This window comes from Eleutherodactylus coqui, chromosome 4, assembly GCF_035609145.1.
Source record: "Eleutherodactylus coqui strain aEleCoq1 chromosome 4, aEleCoq1.hap1, whole genome shotgun sequence".
Classification (NCBI taxonomy): Eukaryota; Metazoa; Chordata; class Amphibia; order Anura; family Eleutherodactylidae; genus Eleutherodactylus; species Eleutherodactylus coqui.
Window position 1 is genome coordinate 84,015,887 of NC_089840.1, and position 20,426 is coordinate 84,036,312.

At 46.9% G+C, this 20,426-nt stretch overlaps 1 protein-coding gene across 1 annotated transcript in view; it reads left to right on the forward strand.

Annotated features, from left to right (window-relative positions):
• The window catches only part of SMS (spermine synthase), a 137,626-nt gene that overhangs the window by 45,829 nt on the left and 71,371 nt on the right, over nucleotides 1–20,426 (forward strand). The window contains exons 5-6 of the mRNA XM_066599796.1: nucleotides 14,509–14,684; nucleotides 17,537–17,691. Of these exons, the coding sequence (XP_066455893.1) occupies nucleotides 14,509–14,684; nucleotides 17,537–17,691 (331 nt within the window). The remainder of the gene's footprint in view (nucleotides 1–14,508; nucleotides 14,685–17,536; nucleotides 17,692–20,426) is intronic.

Here is a 20,426-nt window from a genome sequence, read left to right on the forward strand (position 1 = left end):
CCAAATATACATCCCACCCCCTCCTTATAAAAGGAAAGAAAGTACATCTCAATATATAAGCCGTCATATTTTACATAGTATGTGAGTGAGTACCTGGTTTCCCTGAAAATAAGGGAATTTCAGGAATTTCGGGAAGGCTTGAAATATAAGCCCTACCCCTAAAATAAACCCTAGCTGCATTACGGTAGGTCCCTCCCGCTACTCTCCGGAGCTCCGATGCGCTTTTTGCAGTTTTCTGCCACCCACAGGATTTATGAATTCTTTTTATCTAAATATATAGATAGATAGATAGATATTTTTCTATGCCTACAAAACAATTCACTTTATTTATAAATTCTCTCTGTTGGAGGAGAGTCTTGTCTCCGTTTTTGATCCAACAGTTTTCTTGCGAAGTATAATCGTCTAGCCACTGCCAATTTTGTACATTCTAAAGAGTGCAAATCTTCCACATAACCGAGTATACATGCACTGAGTGAAAGCTGAGGCATTCCTTCCAGTATCTCCTGCCACTGCCCGTCTTCCATTGGACCAAGATCTTTTTCCCATTTTGCTTTGACCCCCCGAAAGTACTGGACTCGCTACCCCCAAATCTCACACGATTTTCTCGGCTGTGTGAAGCCAGCCTTCGTATTAGATGATATCGGTGCATCTCAATGGAATCTTCTCCTCATCTATTTCTGTATCTTCTTTATCTACTAGTAACAGTTCCAACTTAGACTATTTTATAGATAACCCGTAATATTGCCCATGTAGCAATGTGGAGTGAAGATCATATATTCGCAAAAAACAGAGGCATAAAGGAGCAATTTTATCCACCACATCACAACGGCAGAAGCCCTTAATACCAGAATGTGCCCGTCTTTTTTTTTTTTTATCTCTAGAGTTTCTATTGCAGTTTTGAAAGACGGGGGGACAACCTCACCATGTGCCCCTGATCAACACGAACACTACTGTCAGTTAATTATTAATCCGTTTGCTAGTTATTGGTCTAGCATACAATAATCTTTAGGCCCGTTTGCACGCAACGATTATCACTCAAAATTTCTTAAAACAATGGCATATGAGCGATAATCATTGTGTGTAAGTGCTCCCATCATTTACTCTTCCGCTGAACGATGATTTTAAGGTGAGCTTAAAATCCATCATTCAGCCAGAGAATAGGTAACAGGGACCACACGCTGTGTTCTCCATGGGAGCAGCTGATTACATTATATTCATGCTGGAAGCCCATGCCAGAACAATGGAGCTATGTGCAGAGCTCAGACCACATGCTGAGTTCTGCAAGCAGCTCTTGGAGGTTCATTTACACACAAATGAAGCTGATAAAGTGCTAATGGGCATTACTGCCCATTATTACTTTATGCAAAATGATCAGTAAAACTGTCAACATTTCAATTGTTTAAAAGATTGTCTTTGCGTGTAAATGAGCCTTTACAGTATGTATGAAAGAGTCCCCCAAACCCTTCTTGAAAATCACTGCCCATAGAAAGTCCCACTCAACACTATCAAATGCCTTGGCTGCATCCGAAGAACAATGTACTCTTAGGGTTGTCAACAGGAATCTGTAGATGCAGATACAGATAAATCGCTCTAGGCTTTGACCTGGATGAATAGTAGAGGTTATCACCTGGGAAAGACTTATAGCTGAAGCCTCTGCAATTATTTTAATTTCTCCTGGCAAATGGGAGATGGGCCTATAGGAGCTTAGTGACAAAGTGTCTGTGCCTGGTTATAAAAGAACTATGGCTTCTCGCATTGAATCCGGAAAGTATGCAATCGTTTTGTCGTACCTGTAGAAGCTCAGGGAATCCCCAAATTTCCTGTAAATCTCTGTGTAAAGGCCTCCCTTCATTATCCGCTAATGAAGCAACAGCCTCCTGTAGCTCCTCCAGGTGTAATTGCAAGGTATGGACTTTCGCCTTTCATTAAGATGTGCGGCTATTCTGCGAGCAGAAGAAAAATTGCAGCAGGCTCTATTTTAGCGTGGATGTTGCGCGTATGGGCCCCATTGATCTCTATGGGTGCGTGTGATCTGCAGCCCGTATGCATTTTTGCTCGCAACTTGCTAGGAGGCCAGATACAGAAGCCGGAATTTTGGGAGAGGGAGGGAGAAAGGGAGAGAATAATAATTATCACCTGGGCGGTCGACTGTGCGTTGTTCTGGTGTCCCAACTTGCGATCTCATGTGGATGATACATGTACATCCGTGCAGAAAACCGCACGCATATGTGACGCAATTCGTTTCTGCGATCACTCGCAGGTCTTCCGCTGTGGATATACACAAGTGGAATCCAACCCAGTTGTGTGAGCCTGGCCTTATACAGATTGTTATAAACATCTTTGAAGACTAACAATTTCACTATGTTCAGACACCAGATCCTGAGGAGGTCCTAGGAAGCCCCCAACTGTTTGGCTATGGTCGCTAACAAGCGGCCAGCTTTTTCCCCTTCCTCGTAGTAGTGCTGCTGAGAGAAATATCTCTTCTTCTCTGCCATTTCAAAGATATGTGATTGTAATTCTCCTACCGTCTGCAACCAATTTGTTCTATGAGCATCTGTTGGTTGGTTGATTAAAAATTGCTTTGGGTTCAGTCACCCGTTTACTGAGTTCCTCTCCTATCGGTCTGTTCCGATTCTTAACTCTACAGATGTTCTGCATCAACAGGTCTTGAAGAGCGGCGTTCATAGCATCTCGGACCACTGCAGGATTTGTTCAACCAATATTAATTCTAAAATATTTCTCTATATGTCGGGCAATGGCAGTGTCCTCTAATAGTGGAATCCAGAAAGGATTAAGTGCCAGACATAAGAACTCATTATGACCCCCCCCCCCTCGAGAAATCCACGATGAGTAGAATTGGCAAGGGACCGGACCGCGACCTTGAAAGATATTCCACTTTGTGTGCCTTATTCAATAACTGCTTGTTCGTTATGGCTAAGTCAATGCAAAACATATTGTTGTATGCTGGAGTACCATGAAAAGACTCGGACCTCCATGTGTCTGACCCTATTAAAGATAGTTCTTCAAGCAAGAGACCAAAGACCTTGTAAGAGGATCACTTGACCGATCTTGCTCCACTTAATGTTGACCTTGATAAGGTTTGAACCTAGGCCCCCCAGCATTCCCAGGCAACAGAGCTAACCACTGAGCCATATTGATTGAAGAACCACCGCTGTCGCTACAGCTTTTTCAGAACCCAAAGTCTTTTGGATGTCCAGTGTCTGTATGTGAGTCTGTGAGTACAAAAAAAACAAGAAAATGAAAGTTGTATTAAACAGTCCCAATAAATCAGTTCAGTAGACAAAAAGTGTTAAAGTGTGCCTCACGTATCATAATTTTTTAGAATAAGCTGCTACATATTTACAAGACTTGTATCCTGTATTTTTCACCTGTCTTCCCCTCTGCAGGCCCGGTCTCTAATTTTCAGTTCTCTGTGAGCTGGTTGGAAGAGCCTGCTGTTGTGCTAACTTCAATACGCTGCACATGGAGAAAACAGGATTTCTTTTCTAATGCCCCATTTACATGGGACGACTGTCAGTACAACAGTCTGCATGAGCAATTGATGTCACCGCTAGTTGTAAGCGTTCATGTAGAACGTTTAGATAGTCAGATCACTGCTGTGTACCACTCGCTTGGAGCTTCACATTCTATGTGAATCACTGAGTGGGGGGTGTTTAGACACAGCTAGAAGCAAACCAGCGATGGTTTTTATGCTGGTTGAAACTGAGCGACAAACGAAAAGTAAAAACAAAAATAGTACATGATGGCTTTGCATTTAGATGTAACAATTATAGTGCATTTTCGTTCATTTGAATAAATTTTGCGCAATAATTGTCCCATGTAAAATAGCCCTTGCCTAACTACAGCACAGTTAGAGAGTCATAACATCCGCATGAAGGATAGTGTACAGCAGTACTGAGCAGTGCAAATGTGATTCAGTATCTTTCAAACACCGTAATTCACTCTCTGTTGTAATTTCAATACTGTCTGTCAAGGTGGAATCAAGCAAAAAGGTATTTTTGCTCGTGTCATTGGGGTACACAGCAAAGACCGTGGGATATAGCTTCTGCCACTAGGAGGCGACACTGAGCACAAAAAGTTAGCTCCGCCCTCTGGCTATATCCCTCCTGCCGACACCAGGCTAATTAGTTTTTAGCTTAGTGTCTCATAGGAGGACGGTCGTGCCCGTTAGGGCTAGTTTTAAGGGCCAGGTTTAGATGGAGAGGCAGGACGCTCCCCATCAAACCCGAACGGAGAGGAGGGCGAACAACCTCGGGTTTGTCTAGGTTGCTTCTTGCCCGGCCCGCCTCAGAAAAAAAAGTGGCACATCCGGATCATATATATCTGCTTGTGGCCCGCCAGCGAGAGCCCCCCGTTTGGTGCAAAGGTCCACATCCCCTCCCCGTTGGGCAGGCGATGTTACAGGGGTAGGCTGCTGGAACTGGGGAGCCGCTATTTCCACCAGCAAGGACGCAAGAGGTGAGTATGCGCTGGCGACCTTCCCTTCCCCCCTTCCTTGGCTCCCCGTATGTCGCGCTGTGTATGTATTTGTTGTTTTGGGCAGCATGGCGTAGGGTAAGCGCTAGCGTGCCCATATTATAGTGCAGCGGCTGGGAGGATAATCTCTCCCTCTGCTCCCTTTGAGCTCGCAGGCAGCACACACACACACACACACACACACACACCTGTTTCTGGTTGATGGCTTACCTGGTGGTGTTCTGGTGCCGGTATCAGGGCACGAGCACGCTAAGTGGGCATGGCTACCCGCGGTGGTGTCCCAGCGTGGCACCTTAGTAGCACAGCGCGTTGACATGGTGCCGCCCGGGTCTTGGGCTCCTGGCAGGACAATAGGGGGCCTCTGTGCAGCCCTGGGCGTGGCAGCAACACTCTGGGCCGGAAGGGGGCATGGCTCCGACTTAGCCACGCCCCCAGCCGCATGGGGCGTGGCTTCGCGGCACCGATTGTGGGGACGTGGCCTCATTGGTGGTGCACGCCGCCCCTCCCCATCCCCTCCCTTTCTCTCTTAGGATTCTGAGGAGGGATGATGTAGTGAAGCAGCAGATCGGGAGACAGCTCGCCAAAGATTGAGACCGCCCTGCGCCTCCACTCCTTGCTGCTGTGCTTGCTCAGGCTGGTGTGCAGTACAAGTCAAAGCTCCAGGAGGCCTCTTTAGCATCTGCAGGCTCTCGACCCAGCAGCTCCTCGGACCTCTTCAGACCTCGACAAGGACCCAGGGTAAGCTGCCTGGCGGCTACTACCCCTCTCTTGCTGCTCATCCCTCCTGCCGGCGGTTGGCATAGTGAAGGATAGTTTGCAGCTTTTTGCCAGGTCGAAATCCCAGTACCATGTCCGACCCCAGAGTTCTGGAGGCTGGACCAGGGACAGCAAGAGTAACGCACTTTGCTTGCTCACGCTGTAACCTAGAGTTCGCATGCGGACAGGCTGAGCCATTTGGTAGAGACTGTTCCCCAGCGAAACAAGTGACAGTGCAAAGCACCCCTCCCCCGTTCAGCCCCCATTTATGGCCGAGCCGGAGTGGGCCCGCTCCTTGTCCCTTGTGGTGTCGGTCCTCACTCGGGCGTCTGGTGCGATTTTGGAGAAGTTGGCACAGGACACTTCCGGTTCACGTGAGAGAAATAGAGATGGCTCGCAGCGCGGCCGTCGGCGAAGACGGGACAGGCCCCCAGACTCGCGGCAGTCCTCCCGGTCTCCATCCTCCTCGTCGTTTTTGCGCTCCTCAGGTATGAGGGCGCGTCGATCGTCGGCAGAGAAAGTCTGTTCGGACGAGGATTGGTCTGAATCCTCCTCAGACTTTGACATGGAGGAGGATCAGGTCCTTAGATTTTCGGCGATGGTGGAGAACTTAGGGGATACATTTCAGCTCACTGAGCAAGAGCCACAGGCGTCTGGGATATAGTTTTCTTCTAGGCAGCCCAGACGCTTCCCGAAGACCTTTCCTGCCCATGAGGTCTTTGACAAGGTCCTATCTAAGGAGTGGAAGGCACCGGGATAAGCGTTTTTTCCAAGTTTGGTTACTTGGACGGGAAATGCCTCTTCTCGCAAGAGTTAGGAGAAGTGGTCGATCCCACCGCTAGTTGATCCGCCTATCTCTCGCCTGGCTAAGCCTATTATGCTGCCTACGGCGGAGTCCTCCTATCTCAGGGATTCCAAGGATCGAAAGGTCGAGGCGTTGGCGAAGACCGTTTTCGAGGCGGCTAGGTCGGCTCTTAAGCCTGTGTTTGCCTCTTCCCGGGTCAGTAAGGCTACTACTGACTGGGCAAAACGGTTACGAGGGGGAGTCCTTGAAGGGGCTTCTCCCGGGAATTTGCTGGGCACAGCAGATGCAGCGAAACGGGTGTCTCTGGCCTCTGCGGCATCAATGGCAACTCGCCGGAGCCTAAGGTTAAAATCGTGGGATGCAGATGCTTCTTCAAAGGGGTCGTTAATCAATATGCCCTTTTGGAGGATCTCGCCTTTTTGGCGCCGAGCTAGTCGGGCTCATCTCAGAGGGTCAACGGGCATTCTAAGCTGAATGTTCCTGCTCTCGTCAGATGGCGGCCCCCAGCCAGCTTGAGGCCTGGCAAGTACCAGTATGGATGTCTGCCTGGGAAGCCCAGGTCCCGTTCACTTCTACGGGTGAAAAGAGATCGCTTTTGCCGCAGAATCGTCCAAAGCAGTCTTCCCCGCAGCAGAGACGTTCGCTCCTGTCGCCGGACGAGTCCTCGCAGGACGGAGAGGAAAGGTCCGCAGGAGCGGGAATAAAGGAAGAGGCCTCCCTTTAAACCAAGGTCTCTTGGCGTGGGCCTCAGCCTACGAGGAGTTCCAAAAGCCCTCCGCATGAGGGACTGCCCCCACCTGTTTCGGATAGGGTGGGGGGTCGGCTTCTCCAGTTCAGCCAGGTCTGGTCGACTCATGTCTCAGATACCTGGGTGCAGGAGGTCGTGTCCAGGAGCTATGTGATAGAGTTCCTGACGCAACCACACGTCCGCCCCTTTTTTCGGTCCAGAACCCTGGGGGACCCAGGGAAAGCAGCAGCTTACCTCAAGGCGGTCCACACTCTCTATTTTACAGGGGGTGGTGGTGCAAGCTCTCCCCAAGGATCACTTCGCAGGGTTCTACACTAATCCTTTGGTGGTCCCCGAAAAGGATGGCTGTCTGTCAGATTGTGGATCTAAAGAAGTTGAACAAGTCATTTCCGCATGGAATCTGTACGACCGGTCATCGCATCCTTGGAGGCAGGGGAGTTCCTTTCCTCGATAGATATCCAGGATGCATATTTACAAATCCCCATTCGTCAGGCGCACCAGCGATTCCTCCGATTCGGGTACCAGGAGGAGCATTTCAGTTCGGGGCGTTGCTTTTCGGGCTGGCAACAGCTCCCAGGGTGTTTACAAGAGTCTCAGCAGCAGTAATGGTATTTGTGCATTCCAGGGGGGTCGTTGCCATGCCGTATCTGGACGACATCCTGATAAAGCCCCGACCCAGCGGGACAACCTGGAGAGCCTGCAGATTGCCTTGGACACTCTTCCAGGTTTGGCTAGCTGATCTATTATAAGAGGTCATCTCTTGTGCCAGCACAATGCATGGTGTACCTGGGGATGTACTTCGACACGATTCTGGGTCGAGTGGCTCGCCTGGAGGCAAAACGCCAGCTGCTGCAGAAGCAAGTATTGTCCCTTCTATCATGGCGACCGGTGGCGATCCGCCATGCAATGAAGGTCTTGGGCCTAAGGCCTCATGTCCACGGGGAAAATCAGATCCGCTGCAGATTCTACATGTAGAATCTGCAGCGGGTCCCTCCTGCCCCGCGGACATGAGCGCTGAAAATAGCAATTTAAAAGCATTTACCTATCCGTAGCGGGCGGCGAAGCTCTGCTCTTCCTCACGGCCGGATCTTCATTTTCGGCCGGCGGATGAATTCCTGACGCCGGCGGCACGTCGCCGGCACGTCGTCGACGTGCCGCGCGCATGCGCCGGGCACATCCGCCGAGCCGAAGCAAGGGAGATGCGGCCGTGAGGAAGAGAAGAGCTTCGCGGTCCGCTGCGGGTGAGTAAATGCTTTAAATTCCTATTTTAGGTCTCCCGCGGATCCGGACGGCTTCCATAGGCTTCAATAGAAGCCCGCGGGAGCCGTCCCCGCGGGAGACCCGCATGAAAATGGAGCATGGTCCAGATTTTTTCATGCTCCATTTTTAAAAAAATCACTTTTATTGACGATCCGCGGGTATTTATCTACCCGCGGGTGGTCAATGCATCCCTATGGGGTGCGGATCCGCGCGCGGGAGATCCGCTGCGGATTTTAAATCTCATTTTGCCCGTGGACATGAGCCCTTATAGTCTCGTTTTCTGAGGCGGTTTCATTTGCCCAGTTCGGGTTGGCATGATCCCTCGATCGGAAGATAAGGATTCCGCCAGGGGTTCAGCAGTCACTCCAGTGATGGTTGGACTCGCCACGCATTCAGCAGGGCAGGTCGTTCCTGCGCCTGCAGTGGCAGGTGCAGGCTACAGACGCCAGCATGACAGGCTGGGGGTGCGCGCTGGGGGATCTGGTGGCACAGGGAACCTGTTCCAGGCAGGAATCCGGTCTCCATATAAATGTATTGAAGCTGCAAGCAGTATTCCGGACCCTGCAGTTCTTTGCACATCGGCTGGAGGGAATGCCAGTGCGACCGCGGTGGCTTACATAAGCCATCAGGGCTGGATCTGCAGCAGAGGAGTCACTTGATTGGATGGCATCCCGCTTCAGACAGAAGCTTCCAGCCTAGCTGGCCAGGTCAAGAGACCCCAGAGTACTAGCAGCAGGTGTGCTAATGGCTCCCCGGACGGGTTGTCCTTACCCCTAGGTCTTCCCACAAACTCCTCTCATTTCCCGGCTGCTCAGGAGAATCAGGAAGGAGGGCTAGCTGTGATTCTCTTAGTCCCAGATTGACCGCGAAGAACATGGTATGCTGAACTCATGGACCTGGTAGCAGTCGCGCCCTGGTGGTTACCCCTGCGGAAAAAACCTCTCTCTCAGGGTCCCCTCTACCACCAGAATTTGGCTACGCTGCGTTGGACAGCGTGGCGGTTGAGGCCACGGTACTGAGGGTTTCTCAGACCCAGTTATTCAAACAATGATTAGGGCTAGAAAGCCATCGTCATTGAGAGTATATAACCGGGTAATTCCGAAGAACAAACACTAGAATATGGTGTGCTGTGCTGTCAGCCTGCTCACTTCACTACCACTGACGAGGGCTCTGTGCAGCCAATACATGTCTGGTTAGAGATGGGTACACCGGGCAATTTTAAATATGACTAAATAAAGAAGATTACAAATTTTACTCTGCAAGCAAGCGTGGATTACACTTTTTCCTGCATGGAATTTTTGCTATATCACCGGCTGTGGAAAACATTTCTTCACTGGTGCGAGCAGAGGGGGGCACACCCGAGGCATTTCTCGTTGGCCCGCCTCCTGTCTTTTCTGCAGGACGAGTTGGACTTGGGCCTGAGCTCCAGCTCCCTTAAGGGATAGGTTCCGGCCTTTTTCGGTCTCCGGTGCCAACCTGGGACCTAAAACTGGTTCTGGATGCCATACAGGCCCATCCGTTTGAACCATTAGCGGAGATACCGCGGCGGCTGATGTCCTGGAAGGTCCCCTTCCTGGCGGCGGTTACCTCCTTTCGCAGGGTGTCGGAGATTGTGGCGCTGTCGGCAAAACCATCCTTTACGGTTTTTCACCAGGATAGGGTGGTGCTGCGACCGGTGCGGTCTTTTCTCCCAAAGGTGGTGTCTACCTTTCACATTAATGAGGACATTGTACTGCCATCATTTTGTCCAAAGGCGGTTCACCCTAGGGAACGGGCTCTGCACACTTTAGACCTAGTCCGCGCCCTGAGGACATATTTGGACCAGACCGCGTCTTTCCGGCGCTCGGATTCCCTATTCGTGAAACCGGATGGTCCGAGACGTGGCCTTGCGGCATCAAAGATGACAAGTGCTCGCTGGATCCGTTTGGCAGTGGTGGAGTCCTACCGGGCTAAGGGTGAGGCACCGGCGTTCCAGGTGACGGCGCATTCCGCCAGAGCGGTGGGGGCTTCATGGGTGGTCAATCACGGTGCCTCAGTATCACAGGTGTGTAAGGCAGCTACCTGGGCATCCCTGCACACCTTTTCTAAGTTTTATCAGTTACATATGTTTGCGTCAGCCGACGCTTCGCTGGGTCGAAAGGTTTTACAGACGGCTGTAAACTGACCACATGCGTTTATGATTTATTTGTACCCACCCTCGGGGACGGCTGTGGGACGTCCCACGGTCTTTGCTGTGTACCCCAATGACACGAGCGAGAAAAGAGGATTTTTTACTCACCGTGAAATCTCTTTCTCGTCTCGTCATTGGGGGACACAGCACCCACCCCTCTTTCTTTATATGACACAGTGGTGGTCCTGGTCGGACTCCGGATTCTGTAAGTCACACATGGTCGTGTGTTTTTCATTACAGTTAAATTTTTTGTTGACGTGTCATATGACTAACTATTGTTGTCTCTCTGTTCCTGCATGGCTACTCCAACTGCTGGCATGACAAACTGATTAGCCTGCTGTCGGCAGGAGGGATATAGCCAGAGGGCGGAGCTAACTTTTTGTGCTTAGTGTCGCCTCCTAGTGGCAGAAGCTATATCCCACGGTCTTTGCTGTGTCCCCCAATGACGAGACGAGAAAGAGATTTTACGGTGAGTAAAAAATCCTGTTATTTTGATGAAGCAGTAAGAGAGATTGCCTGTAGAAAAACTCAAAAACCGCATCATGAAGGGGTTAAAAAATTGCTTTACATGACAAATGTGTATGCGTATTTTAAACTTTTAAGAACATTCATATACAAATGAATAAAAACAGCCAGCTGGGAAATTAAAGAATAAATGAACTTTTTAAAAACTTTTGACATGTCAGAGCACCATACCAAAAGCTTTGGTCAGTGGAGGTCCATGTGTTGAGACCCTTGGTAATCACTCAAATGAAGGGGCTGCAGCTCTCAGGTGAGTGCCTCGTCCTCTTTGGCTGTCATGACTGACTTTTGGCGCCCCTCGGCAGCTGAATACCAACGCATAGATTTCTATAGACGTTTATGCACCTGACTTCAGCTGCTGAGAGGAGCCGACAGGCAGTGAAGACAACTGAAGGGGCACAGTTGAGTGTCGTTCAGCCCCACTACAAATTTTGGGCTCAGATGACTATGGTCTAATATGTATGGAGGCCTTTAGTGAAGTGCCGACTGTCCACATGTGTCTCGTACATTATGCCATCGCTTATTACAGACCTGGTGCTATCTGCCAATGTCTTAGTGAGATTCTCTGCCTGCTGCTATTGCTATACCATGTAGGTCATTCCCATAGTAATCCTTCAGACTAGCTGATCCAGCGCTTTGAATGTTACATTTATTTAGGTGAAACATGTTTCTTTCGGTATTACAAGCCCCGTGCCTCGGCTCATCTTCTTAATATGCTTTGCTGTGGGCTGTGACTCCTTTGAATTGTAGGATTGCTGTGGTTTGAAGTTTGTAGGGCACCCACGCTTAGATTTTCAAAGCACCATAAGGCTGACAATTAAAATTTTATGTCATAAGGAATCTCTATCTTTGGTAGCTTTCTTCTATAGATAGATAACATTTCCTTTGGCTCTTAATTTTAAATCCATCCATATGTCAAGAACAAACAAGGCATTCATTTGATTCTTCTTGGCTCTGAAGCTTACCAGAAATGTATCTTTTTTATACTTTTACATGTAAAGTAACATAGAAATACCGTATAGTTCTAGATTATTTTTATAGACATGTTTTGCATGATAATATCTTATATGCAATCCAAGTAACAATGCCTTAAAGGGGTTGTCCGAGTTGTATTTTTTTAGTAAAATCCCATTCCCCATGCTATAACATAACTAACCAGCGCATGCTCCCCTCACCACGCTCCTGCTGTGTCCAACACCGCTGCTCCAGGTCTCCTCTTTGACGTCACATTTTCAGGTTGCCCCCGGGCTGCTCACGGGACGTCTCAGGTGCTGCAACCAATGACAGAGCTGAACACTCGATTGCTGAGCTCTGTCATTGGCGGCAGCACCTGTGATGTCCTGTAAATCGGGAGGGACTGCAGCCTGTAAACAAACAAAGGATCGGAGGACTGAGGAGCACCGTGGGACACAGCCGGGGAGAGGGGAGAATACGCTGGTTAGTTATGTTATAGCATGGAGAACAGGGTTTTACTTAAAAGGGAAAAAAATGTACTGTATTTTTCGCTCTATAAGACGCACCTGATGATAAGACGCACCTGGGTTTTAGAGGAGGAAAATAGGAGAAAAATATTTTGAACTCCTCAGACCAGGCAGTGAGGGAGGTATTACAGGAGAAATAAACAGCAGTAGTACCGCCTCGGAATGAAGTATATACCACTAGGTCAACCTGTCATTCAGGATCCAGGAAAGCTGAGTATAAATGTAATGGTGATCTCATTACTTGTCATCCAGCTTTCCAGGAGCCCTGAATCCCACGTTGAATAGTTATGACAATGTATGGGGTATGCATGCTTGCATAACTGTGCAGTTGGCATTCAGGATCCTGGAAGAGCTGAGTGACAATGTAATGATTCCATTAGTTGTCACCCAACTTTCTAGGAACCCTGCATGGCATGTATCATTATGGTTATGCATAACTAGGCACAAATATATACACAATACAGGCAGCTCTTTCTCCCTCTGCCCCTCCCTCTCCTATGTAGCTGGCAAATGTGAGAGTGTCTGTACATACAGCTGACTGCTGAGCAGGGGGAGCAGCAGCTCCCTCTCACTAATCATCTGTTGTATGGGTGCTGGTGTGGAGCGGACCTGCTATCTTTATCACACTGTCAGCAATATAGCAGGAATTGCCTGTCTGTATAATAGCTTCCTGCTCCTCCGGCAGCCCTCAGCAATCAGCTGTTGTACTGGCCGCTCTGCTCCCTGCTCCTCCCCAGCAGTCAGCTGTTGTGTGGCCACTCTGCTCCTCCCCCGCCCCCAGCAATCAGCTGTTGTGTGGCAGCTCTGCTCCCTGCTCCTCCCCCGCCCCCAGCAATCAGCTGTTGTGGCCACTCTGCTCCCTGCTCCTCCCCCGCCCCCAGCAATCAGCTGTTGTGTGGCCACTCTGCTCCCTGCTCCTCCCCCCGCCCCCAGCAATCAGCTGTTGTGTGGCCACTCTGCTCCCTGCTCCTCCCCCGCCCCCAGCAATCAGCTGTTGTGTGGCCACTCTGCTCCCTGCTCCTCCCCCGCCCCCAGCAATCAGCTGCTGTACGAGCTGGCCGCGCTGCTCCCTGCTCCTCCCCCGCCCCCAGCAATCAGCTGTTGTGTGGCCACTCTGCTCCCTGCTCCTCCCCCGCCCCCAGCAATCAGCTGTTGTGTGGCCACTCTGCTCCCTGCTCCTCCCCCGCCCCCAGCAATCAGCTGCTGTAGGAGCCGGCCGCGCTGCTCCCTGCTCCTCCCCCGCCCCCAGCAATCAGCTGTTGTGTGGCCGCTCTGCTCCCTGCTCCTCCCCCGCCCCCAGCAATCAGCTGTTGTGCGGCCGCTCTGCTCTACTGCTATGCCGGCTTTGTATGCAAATGGCCGGCAGCTCAGTAAGAAGGATTTGCGATCCTTTTCAGCTCCGGCCGGGTCTGATCTCGGCACGTTCGGTCTATAAGACGCACTGACTTTTTCACTCAACTTTGGAGGGGAAAAAAGTGCGTCTTATAGAGCGAAAAATACGGTATATATGTAACTTGGACAACCCCTTGTAATCAAATTTTGTGTATAATTGCTGTGTTTTATAATACGTTTTCAGAAGAAATGACACTGAAGATACACATTTTTTCAGACTATAAACACATGTAATAAGTGCTTTTATTAACTATTTCTCTTATCTTCATGCATCGCCAATATATATTCAACATAATAGGTATAATTTAAATGTTTAAAGTGACTGTCCAGTTAGGAGTTCAAAAATGCTAATGTAATTCAGTACTTGTAGATGATGATTATCTGCTATTTATTTTCCTCAGATCTTGTTCCTTGGCAGCATTTTAGCTCATCCCCATTAGGGCAGAGTTGAGATCTGGGTTGGTAGTTGATCTACAGGGTCTCCTGGAGTCTGAGACACACCCCCTCTCTCATTTCTGGTTCAGGCTGCTGCTGTCTCTTAAAGCTTATAACACAAGTCTATTACAGACTTACCTGGAAGACCATGCATGGAGAGACTATCTGTTTAGCTTACTATAAAATATGAACACCATCTTCTGGCCTACACCACCATAACGAAGCGTCATTGGCCATTTCACTACCTTGGATGACAAAGAAAGTATGACATATTTTTTTCTCTTTTTTCAGTTCTAAGCCTCAGCGTGTCCTATAGTGCAGTGCATCGTGTAGTCCAAATAAATATACCGAGTTTATGAAGTTTAGCTTCCTTTTGTGCCCATTATTTGGTTGTTTCTTTAGTAAACAGATGATTGATTGTTCTGTTTCTTTTCCACCTTAGATTGCCAGCCATTGTTCGGGGAGCAAAGGTTGACAGATACTGGCCCACCGCTGACGGGCGCTTAGTAGAGTACGACATAGATGAAATAGTTTACAGTAAAGATTCACCTTATCAGAACATCAAGATTCTCCACTCCCAGCAGTTTGGAAACATTCTCATCCTCAATGGAGATGTTAGTAAGTGACTTCTGTTTTATCAGTGATGTCTAGTGGATTAATGTAATGGCTCAAAAAAGATTGTGAAATTTGTACAACATAACTAGAACATTTTACAGTCTGAGTCTGCATAAAATGGTAACCTTTTTCAATTCTTTTTCCCTGCCATCCGCACACTCCCCAGCTCTTATTTTGGGTTGGAAAGCGCGTTGTGGATTTCTTGAAATTATTCAACAGAAACACATAAGAATGATCTGTCATGATGATTTTATTAGCAATAAAAAAAAAATACTAGAGTTATGAGTGTTTAACATCGGGAAGATAATTTGTAACAATCCATTTATATAATAAGACTTCTATCTATCTCATATCGTGTTTCCCTGAAAATAAGACCCTGTCTTATATTAATGTTTGCACCCAAAAGAGGCACTAGGTCTTATTTTCGTGGGAGGTCTTATTATACTTAGCTGGCTCGGTCCAGGTCCCAGACGCTGCTCTCCACAGCTCCAACGCGTTTCCCACAGTCCTTGGCCGCTCATACAACATCGCTTCTTGGTTAAGGTATTCATAAATCCCGCCTCCCAAAAATTGATGGCTGTGATTGATTCTTCGACCGCTGCTCAGGTAATCAATGCAGCGCTGGATGAACCAATGCAATGGCTGTGATTGGTTTATCCAGTACTGCATTGATTGGCTTAGCAGTGATGGAAGAACCGCATTTTAGAGGTGGGATTTATGAATTGGCTGAGCCACAGCCAATCATAACCATCTCACTGGTTCATCCAGTGCTTCTTAGAAGTGGGATTTATTTATGAATCCCGTAACCAAGAAGTGATGGTTGTACAAGTGTCTGAGGACTGTGGGAAGAGTGTTGAACCTCTAGAGAGCAGCGGGAAGGACCTGGACAAAGCTTGCTAGGTAATGTATTCTCTTTTTTTTTTAATGTAGTGCAACTAGGGCTTATTTTGGGGATAAAGCTTCTATTTCAAGCCTCTCAGAAAATAAGGCCAGTACTTATTTTTGGGGTAGGTCTTATTTTCAGGGAAATAGGGTATCTAGCTATCGACAGAGCTTTGATGTCAGAGGCTGTTCTGCATATGTATGTAACAATATGCAGGACAGCCTCTGATATCGGAGCTCTGTCCTGCATACTATTACATACATATGCAGAACAGCACCCAACATCAGAGCTCTGTCCTGCATAGTGTAACATACAAATACAGAACAGCCTGCAACATCAGAGCTCTGTCCTGCATACTGTTACATACATATACAGAACAGCATCCAACATCAGAGCTCTGTCCTGCATACTGTTAGAAATATGTGCTATACAAATTGTATGCAGTTATAGGATGCCTTTGTATGGCAATTCCAATTCTGCGGCATGTCAATTTAATCACTGTCTCCGCTGCAGAATTCACCCCCTCTCAATGGGGGGGGGGGTGAATTCCGCACTGAAACCCACTTCAAAACCTGCACCAAGTGGTGCAAGTTTAGGGAAAGGCTTTCGGCAGCTTATCTGTAGTGGAATGCCCACTATGAACATTCCGCTGAAAATCAGCCCCATGAGGACCAAGCCTATGGCATTAATTACACTGGTGGCATGGCTTGTGTTTTTACAGGAGCAATGCTGGATACTTCAGCATTGGGGTTGTTCTTTTTACCGATTTATAAATGTAGCTATGCTTTTCTGCAGATCAAAAGGCAATCAAAACTTCAGTGAAAAGGCATAACAAATATTACCAGAGCCTTACAATCACCAATGCTAAACAATACTTTTAGTGTATGTTGATGATTATTTGCTTTTCTGCTGTATCATTGCACTTACTTTTAACTGTATGAATTAAAAATATATATATATATCTGTGTAATCGGACCATAAAAACTTTTGAAACTTTCAAACGTATTTTTTTATTGGATATTATTTTATATTTTTCATTTACTTTCCAAATGCAAAATTTAGAAACTTTCTGAATAATCTTCACTGAAAATGTCCTACTATTTTATTAACATAGTATGTAAAGCTGAAAAAAGACACATGTCCATCCAGTTCAGCCTATTATCCCCCAATGTTGATCCAGAGGAAGGAAAAAAAATCCTTCCTGACTCTAATCCAGCAATCGAAAAATTCTTTGCATCACTGACTGACTCATCTGAAGTCCTAAGTGACATGTAATATTGTATCACTCAAGAAAGGTGTCCAGGACCCTCTTGATCTCTTATCGAATTCGCTATGACCACGTACTCGGGCAGAAAGTTCCATAGTCTCACTGCTCTTACAGTAAAGAACCCCCTTCTACGTTGGTGTAGAAACCTTCTTTCCTCTATATGTAGAGGGCGCCCCCTTGTTATAGTCACAGTTCTGGGTATAAATAGATGATGTGAGAGATCTTTGTATTGTCCCCTGATATATCTATACAGTTATTAGGTGGCCCCTATTGCTGTAAAGTTTGTGTACCTCTTTATGTATCTGGCTGTCCTGCTGGATTGGCCATAACTAATGGCTGTGCCGGCTTGAGATCGTAGCAGGGAGGGTGAGGAGGTTGCATAGCAGATTGATGTTTTGTAGAAGTCTCTGATGCTTTCCCTCGTCTACAGGCTGTGTAGAGTTGGAAGAGCATCCATGGCTCCTAAAGAGGGGTCATTAATATTTAAGTCCCGGAAAAAAACCATACATGCTTAGTAACTTATTCTATATAATGTACTTTACTGCTGTATGTTTTCTTTTTGAGCAATCTTTAATATCCCTAGGCAATACTTTGTTGCATGAATGGGAGGATGTAGGTGTATATCTCATAAATAATTCTACTTGGCTTACTTTATTATTCTCTTTAAGGAATTACTCAGACTGTACCATATTTGTATTCTTACAGACTTAGCAGAAAGTGATCTAGCGTACACCCAGGCCATTATGGGCAGTGGTAAGGAGGACTACTGTGGGAAAGAAGTGTTAATTCTAGGAGGAGGCGATGGTGGCATACTGTACGAACTCGTCAAACTGAAACCAAAGATGGCTACCATGGTGGAAATATCCTTTTCTGTCTTTAGGTGATGTTGTGGACTAGTGCAAAATACAATTCTACAAGTATTATCTGTGGGGTGTTCCTACCTACCTACAGAGAACTTAATTGCTTTTCTTCATATACCTTACAGGGGTTCTCTAGGATTTACAAATAGAATGTGTTGCAGTACTCGCTAATATGCTCTCCATTGTTTACTTATGTAGCTATATACTTTATTCACAGGCTGGGTGGATGTATATATGCCTTTACACAGATTTCTTTGCACAGATGACTGAAAGGGGCTACCAAAACATAACCCCCTAATATGACATTACTTACTGCTTTGCAGCTATTGGCTGAAACTGAACCTCAGAAACTTCAGCCTGTTTCCACCCCTCTTGTTGATCCAGAGGAAGGGAAAAAAAAAACAATGAGGCAGAAGCCAATTTAGCCCATTGTGGGGGGAAAAAAATTCCTTCCTGACTCTATAATGGCAGTCAGAATAATCCCTTGATCAATATTTGAAAGCTTCTACCTGACTCCAAGACCCGGATCAACAACTCTGCTGATTATTTAATGTCTATATCCTGCAATATCATAGCTCTCAAGAAAGACATCTAGTCCTCTCTTAAACTCCTCAATGGATTTTGCCATCACCACGTCCTCAGGCAGAGAGTTCCACAGTCTCACTGCTCTTACAGTAAAGAACCCTCTTCTGTGTTAGCGATGAAACCTTCTTTTCCTCAAGATGTAGAGGATGCCCTCTTGTTACCGTCACAGTTCTGGGTGAGAGTAGGTAGTGTCATTTTGACAAGCATACCTGTACAGACTAGTAACATGCAACAATGGCTCCAGTTAAAGGGGTTTATCCAGCAAGCCAAACCTTTTGAAGGTAGCTTGGAGTGCTCTAAAAACATAAAAGAAGACATCGTCGCTCCGCCTGATCTCCTGTCACTTCCATTCCACTGCTGCATGCTGCCTTGCTGCTGTCTGCTGCCGCAATGTCACCAACACCAGGACATGTGACTGCTGCAGCCAGTTTGGCAGTGATTAATTGTAGAGGTCACATGTCCCCATGTTGTATCTGTTTCAGCAGTAAGTGGAGAGCACTGGAGAACCAGGCATGGGCACGACAGTAGTGGAGAAGCGGGATCCGGTCAAAAGGTTTTGCTTGGGTGGACAATCCTTTTAAAGCCCTAAAGTCTACTGAGCACCTTGAAAACTTACATTAAAGAGAACAGAGTGACAGAATTAACAGGACAGGTATGTGAAATAGCATTATGACCTGCGTGTTGCTTCATTTGAAGCAGCACATAAGTATGAAGCATCAAGAGTCTTAGCTCACTGAATATATATATATATATATATATATTATGCATCTATGCTATAAGCATTTAAAAGAAAACTGTCAGATTAGAAAATAATCCCTCTATCCCTCCATCGTCTGTCCATTACCGCAACTTTGAAGAAAGTGCCTCCAGGGTTTGCAGGAGAAGCATAGCTCAGTGCTAATTGGCTGTGGCAATGGATTCGATTTCTGTCTAGGCCTGTGAATTGTAGCTGCTAGAATCCAAAGGCGCTGCACACTTAACCATAATCTCATTATTTATGTGGCTTTCTCCAGCGCTGAAATGTAAAATGAGCCATTTGAAATGTGGTTATATCTGTCAAGTTCGGTTAGTGTAAATAGTCATAAGACCATTAAAATGTAGATGGAAGATTAAAATGGGTCTCTACCATTTAGAAAACGGAAATCCAGCCGGTCTGGTGTATTTCACGAGAGTGTACGTTATGGAAGTTATATCATCCCATAATATTTATTCAGCTTTTTTTGTGTTCCAACTACTAAATCGTGTGTTATTAATATTCCCCTACCGTGTTGATTGCCTGATGTGTTTTAAAGGAGGTTTTCTGGTTTTAACAGATGAAGTTTATTCATTATTTTATGAAAAGTAATTCACTTTTGTACCGTAATTTGGACTGCGGTTCATTATGGCTTTCAATGCAAATCTTTGTTCATTATCTGATAGAAAAGAACTAAAATCAGGCAACGCTCAAGGGAGCTCACCAATTAGAAATCTACAACAAGGTAGAAAGGAGGCGCATCGGTAATTCACCGGTGGAAGTATGAAATCCAATGCTTTACCCGCTTGTCAGACTGCAGCAGATCATCACTGTCACCCCTTATAAATAGTGCTTACCTGCTGCAGTCTGATGAGTGTTCCTGGGAGAGGGGGGTAGAGCATCGGATTTCATACTCCCTCTGGGGAAGTACCGGTACGCCTCCTTTCTACCTTGTATATTCATAATTGGTGAACTCCTCTGGGCGTTTCCTGTCTTTTTGTTCTTTAATGTCTGTATCCCACCGAGACCTGATTAGATCCTTGGGTTGCCGACTGGTGCCCTCCCTGATAGATGCTCTAGTGATGGGGGATTTGCACCTATTCTGCCTATTCTGTGGATAACTGATTGGCCTTCCCAACGTTTACAGGCGTACAGGTGTTCCTCTTTCTTTGGTCCCCCTCTTTATAGACCTCTTATGATCCATATTTTTGAGCATTTTCCTGTTTTTTTATTTTTTTTATTCATTTCCATAGGATGAACACCTGACTTAGCCCCTGAGTAATTAGTAAAGGACTATCGGAGGTCTACTTGTGGTTAGTTTTGCTTCTGTGTGATTCATCCTTTGGGAGTAAAGTTTAAAATTCACTAAAGTTAAGCAGACCTCTTGAAATATGTAAGGAATTGGTGTGCAAAATAT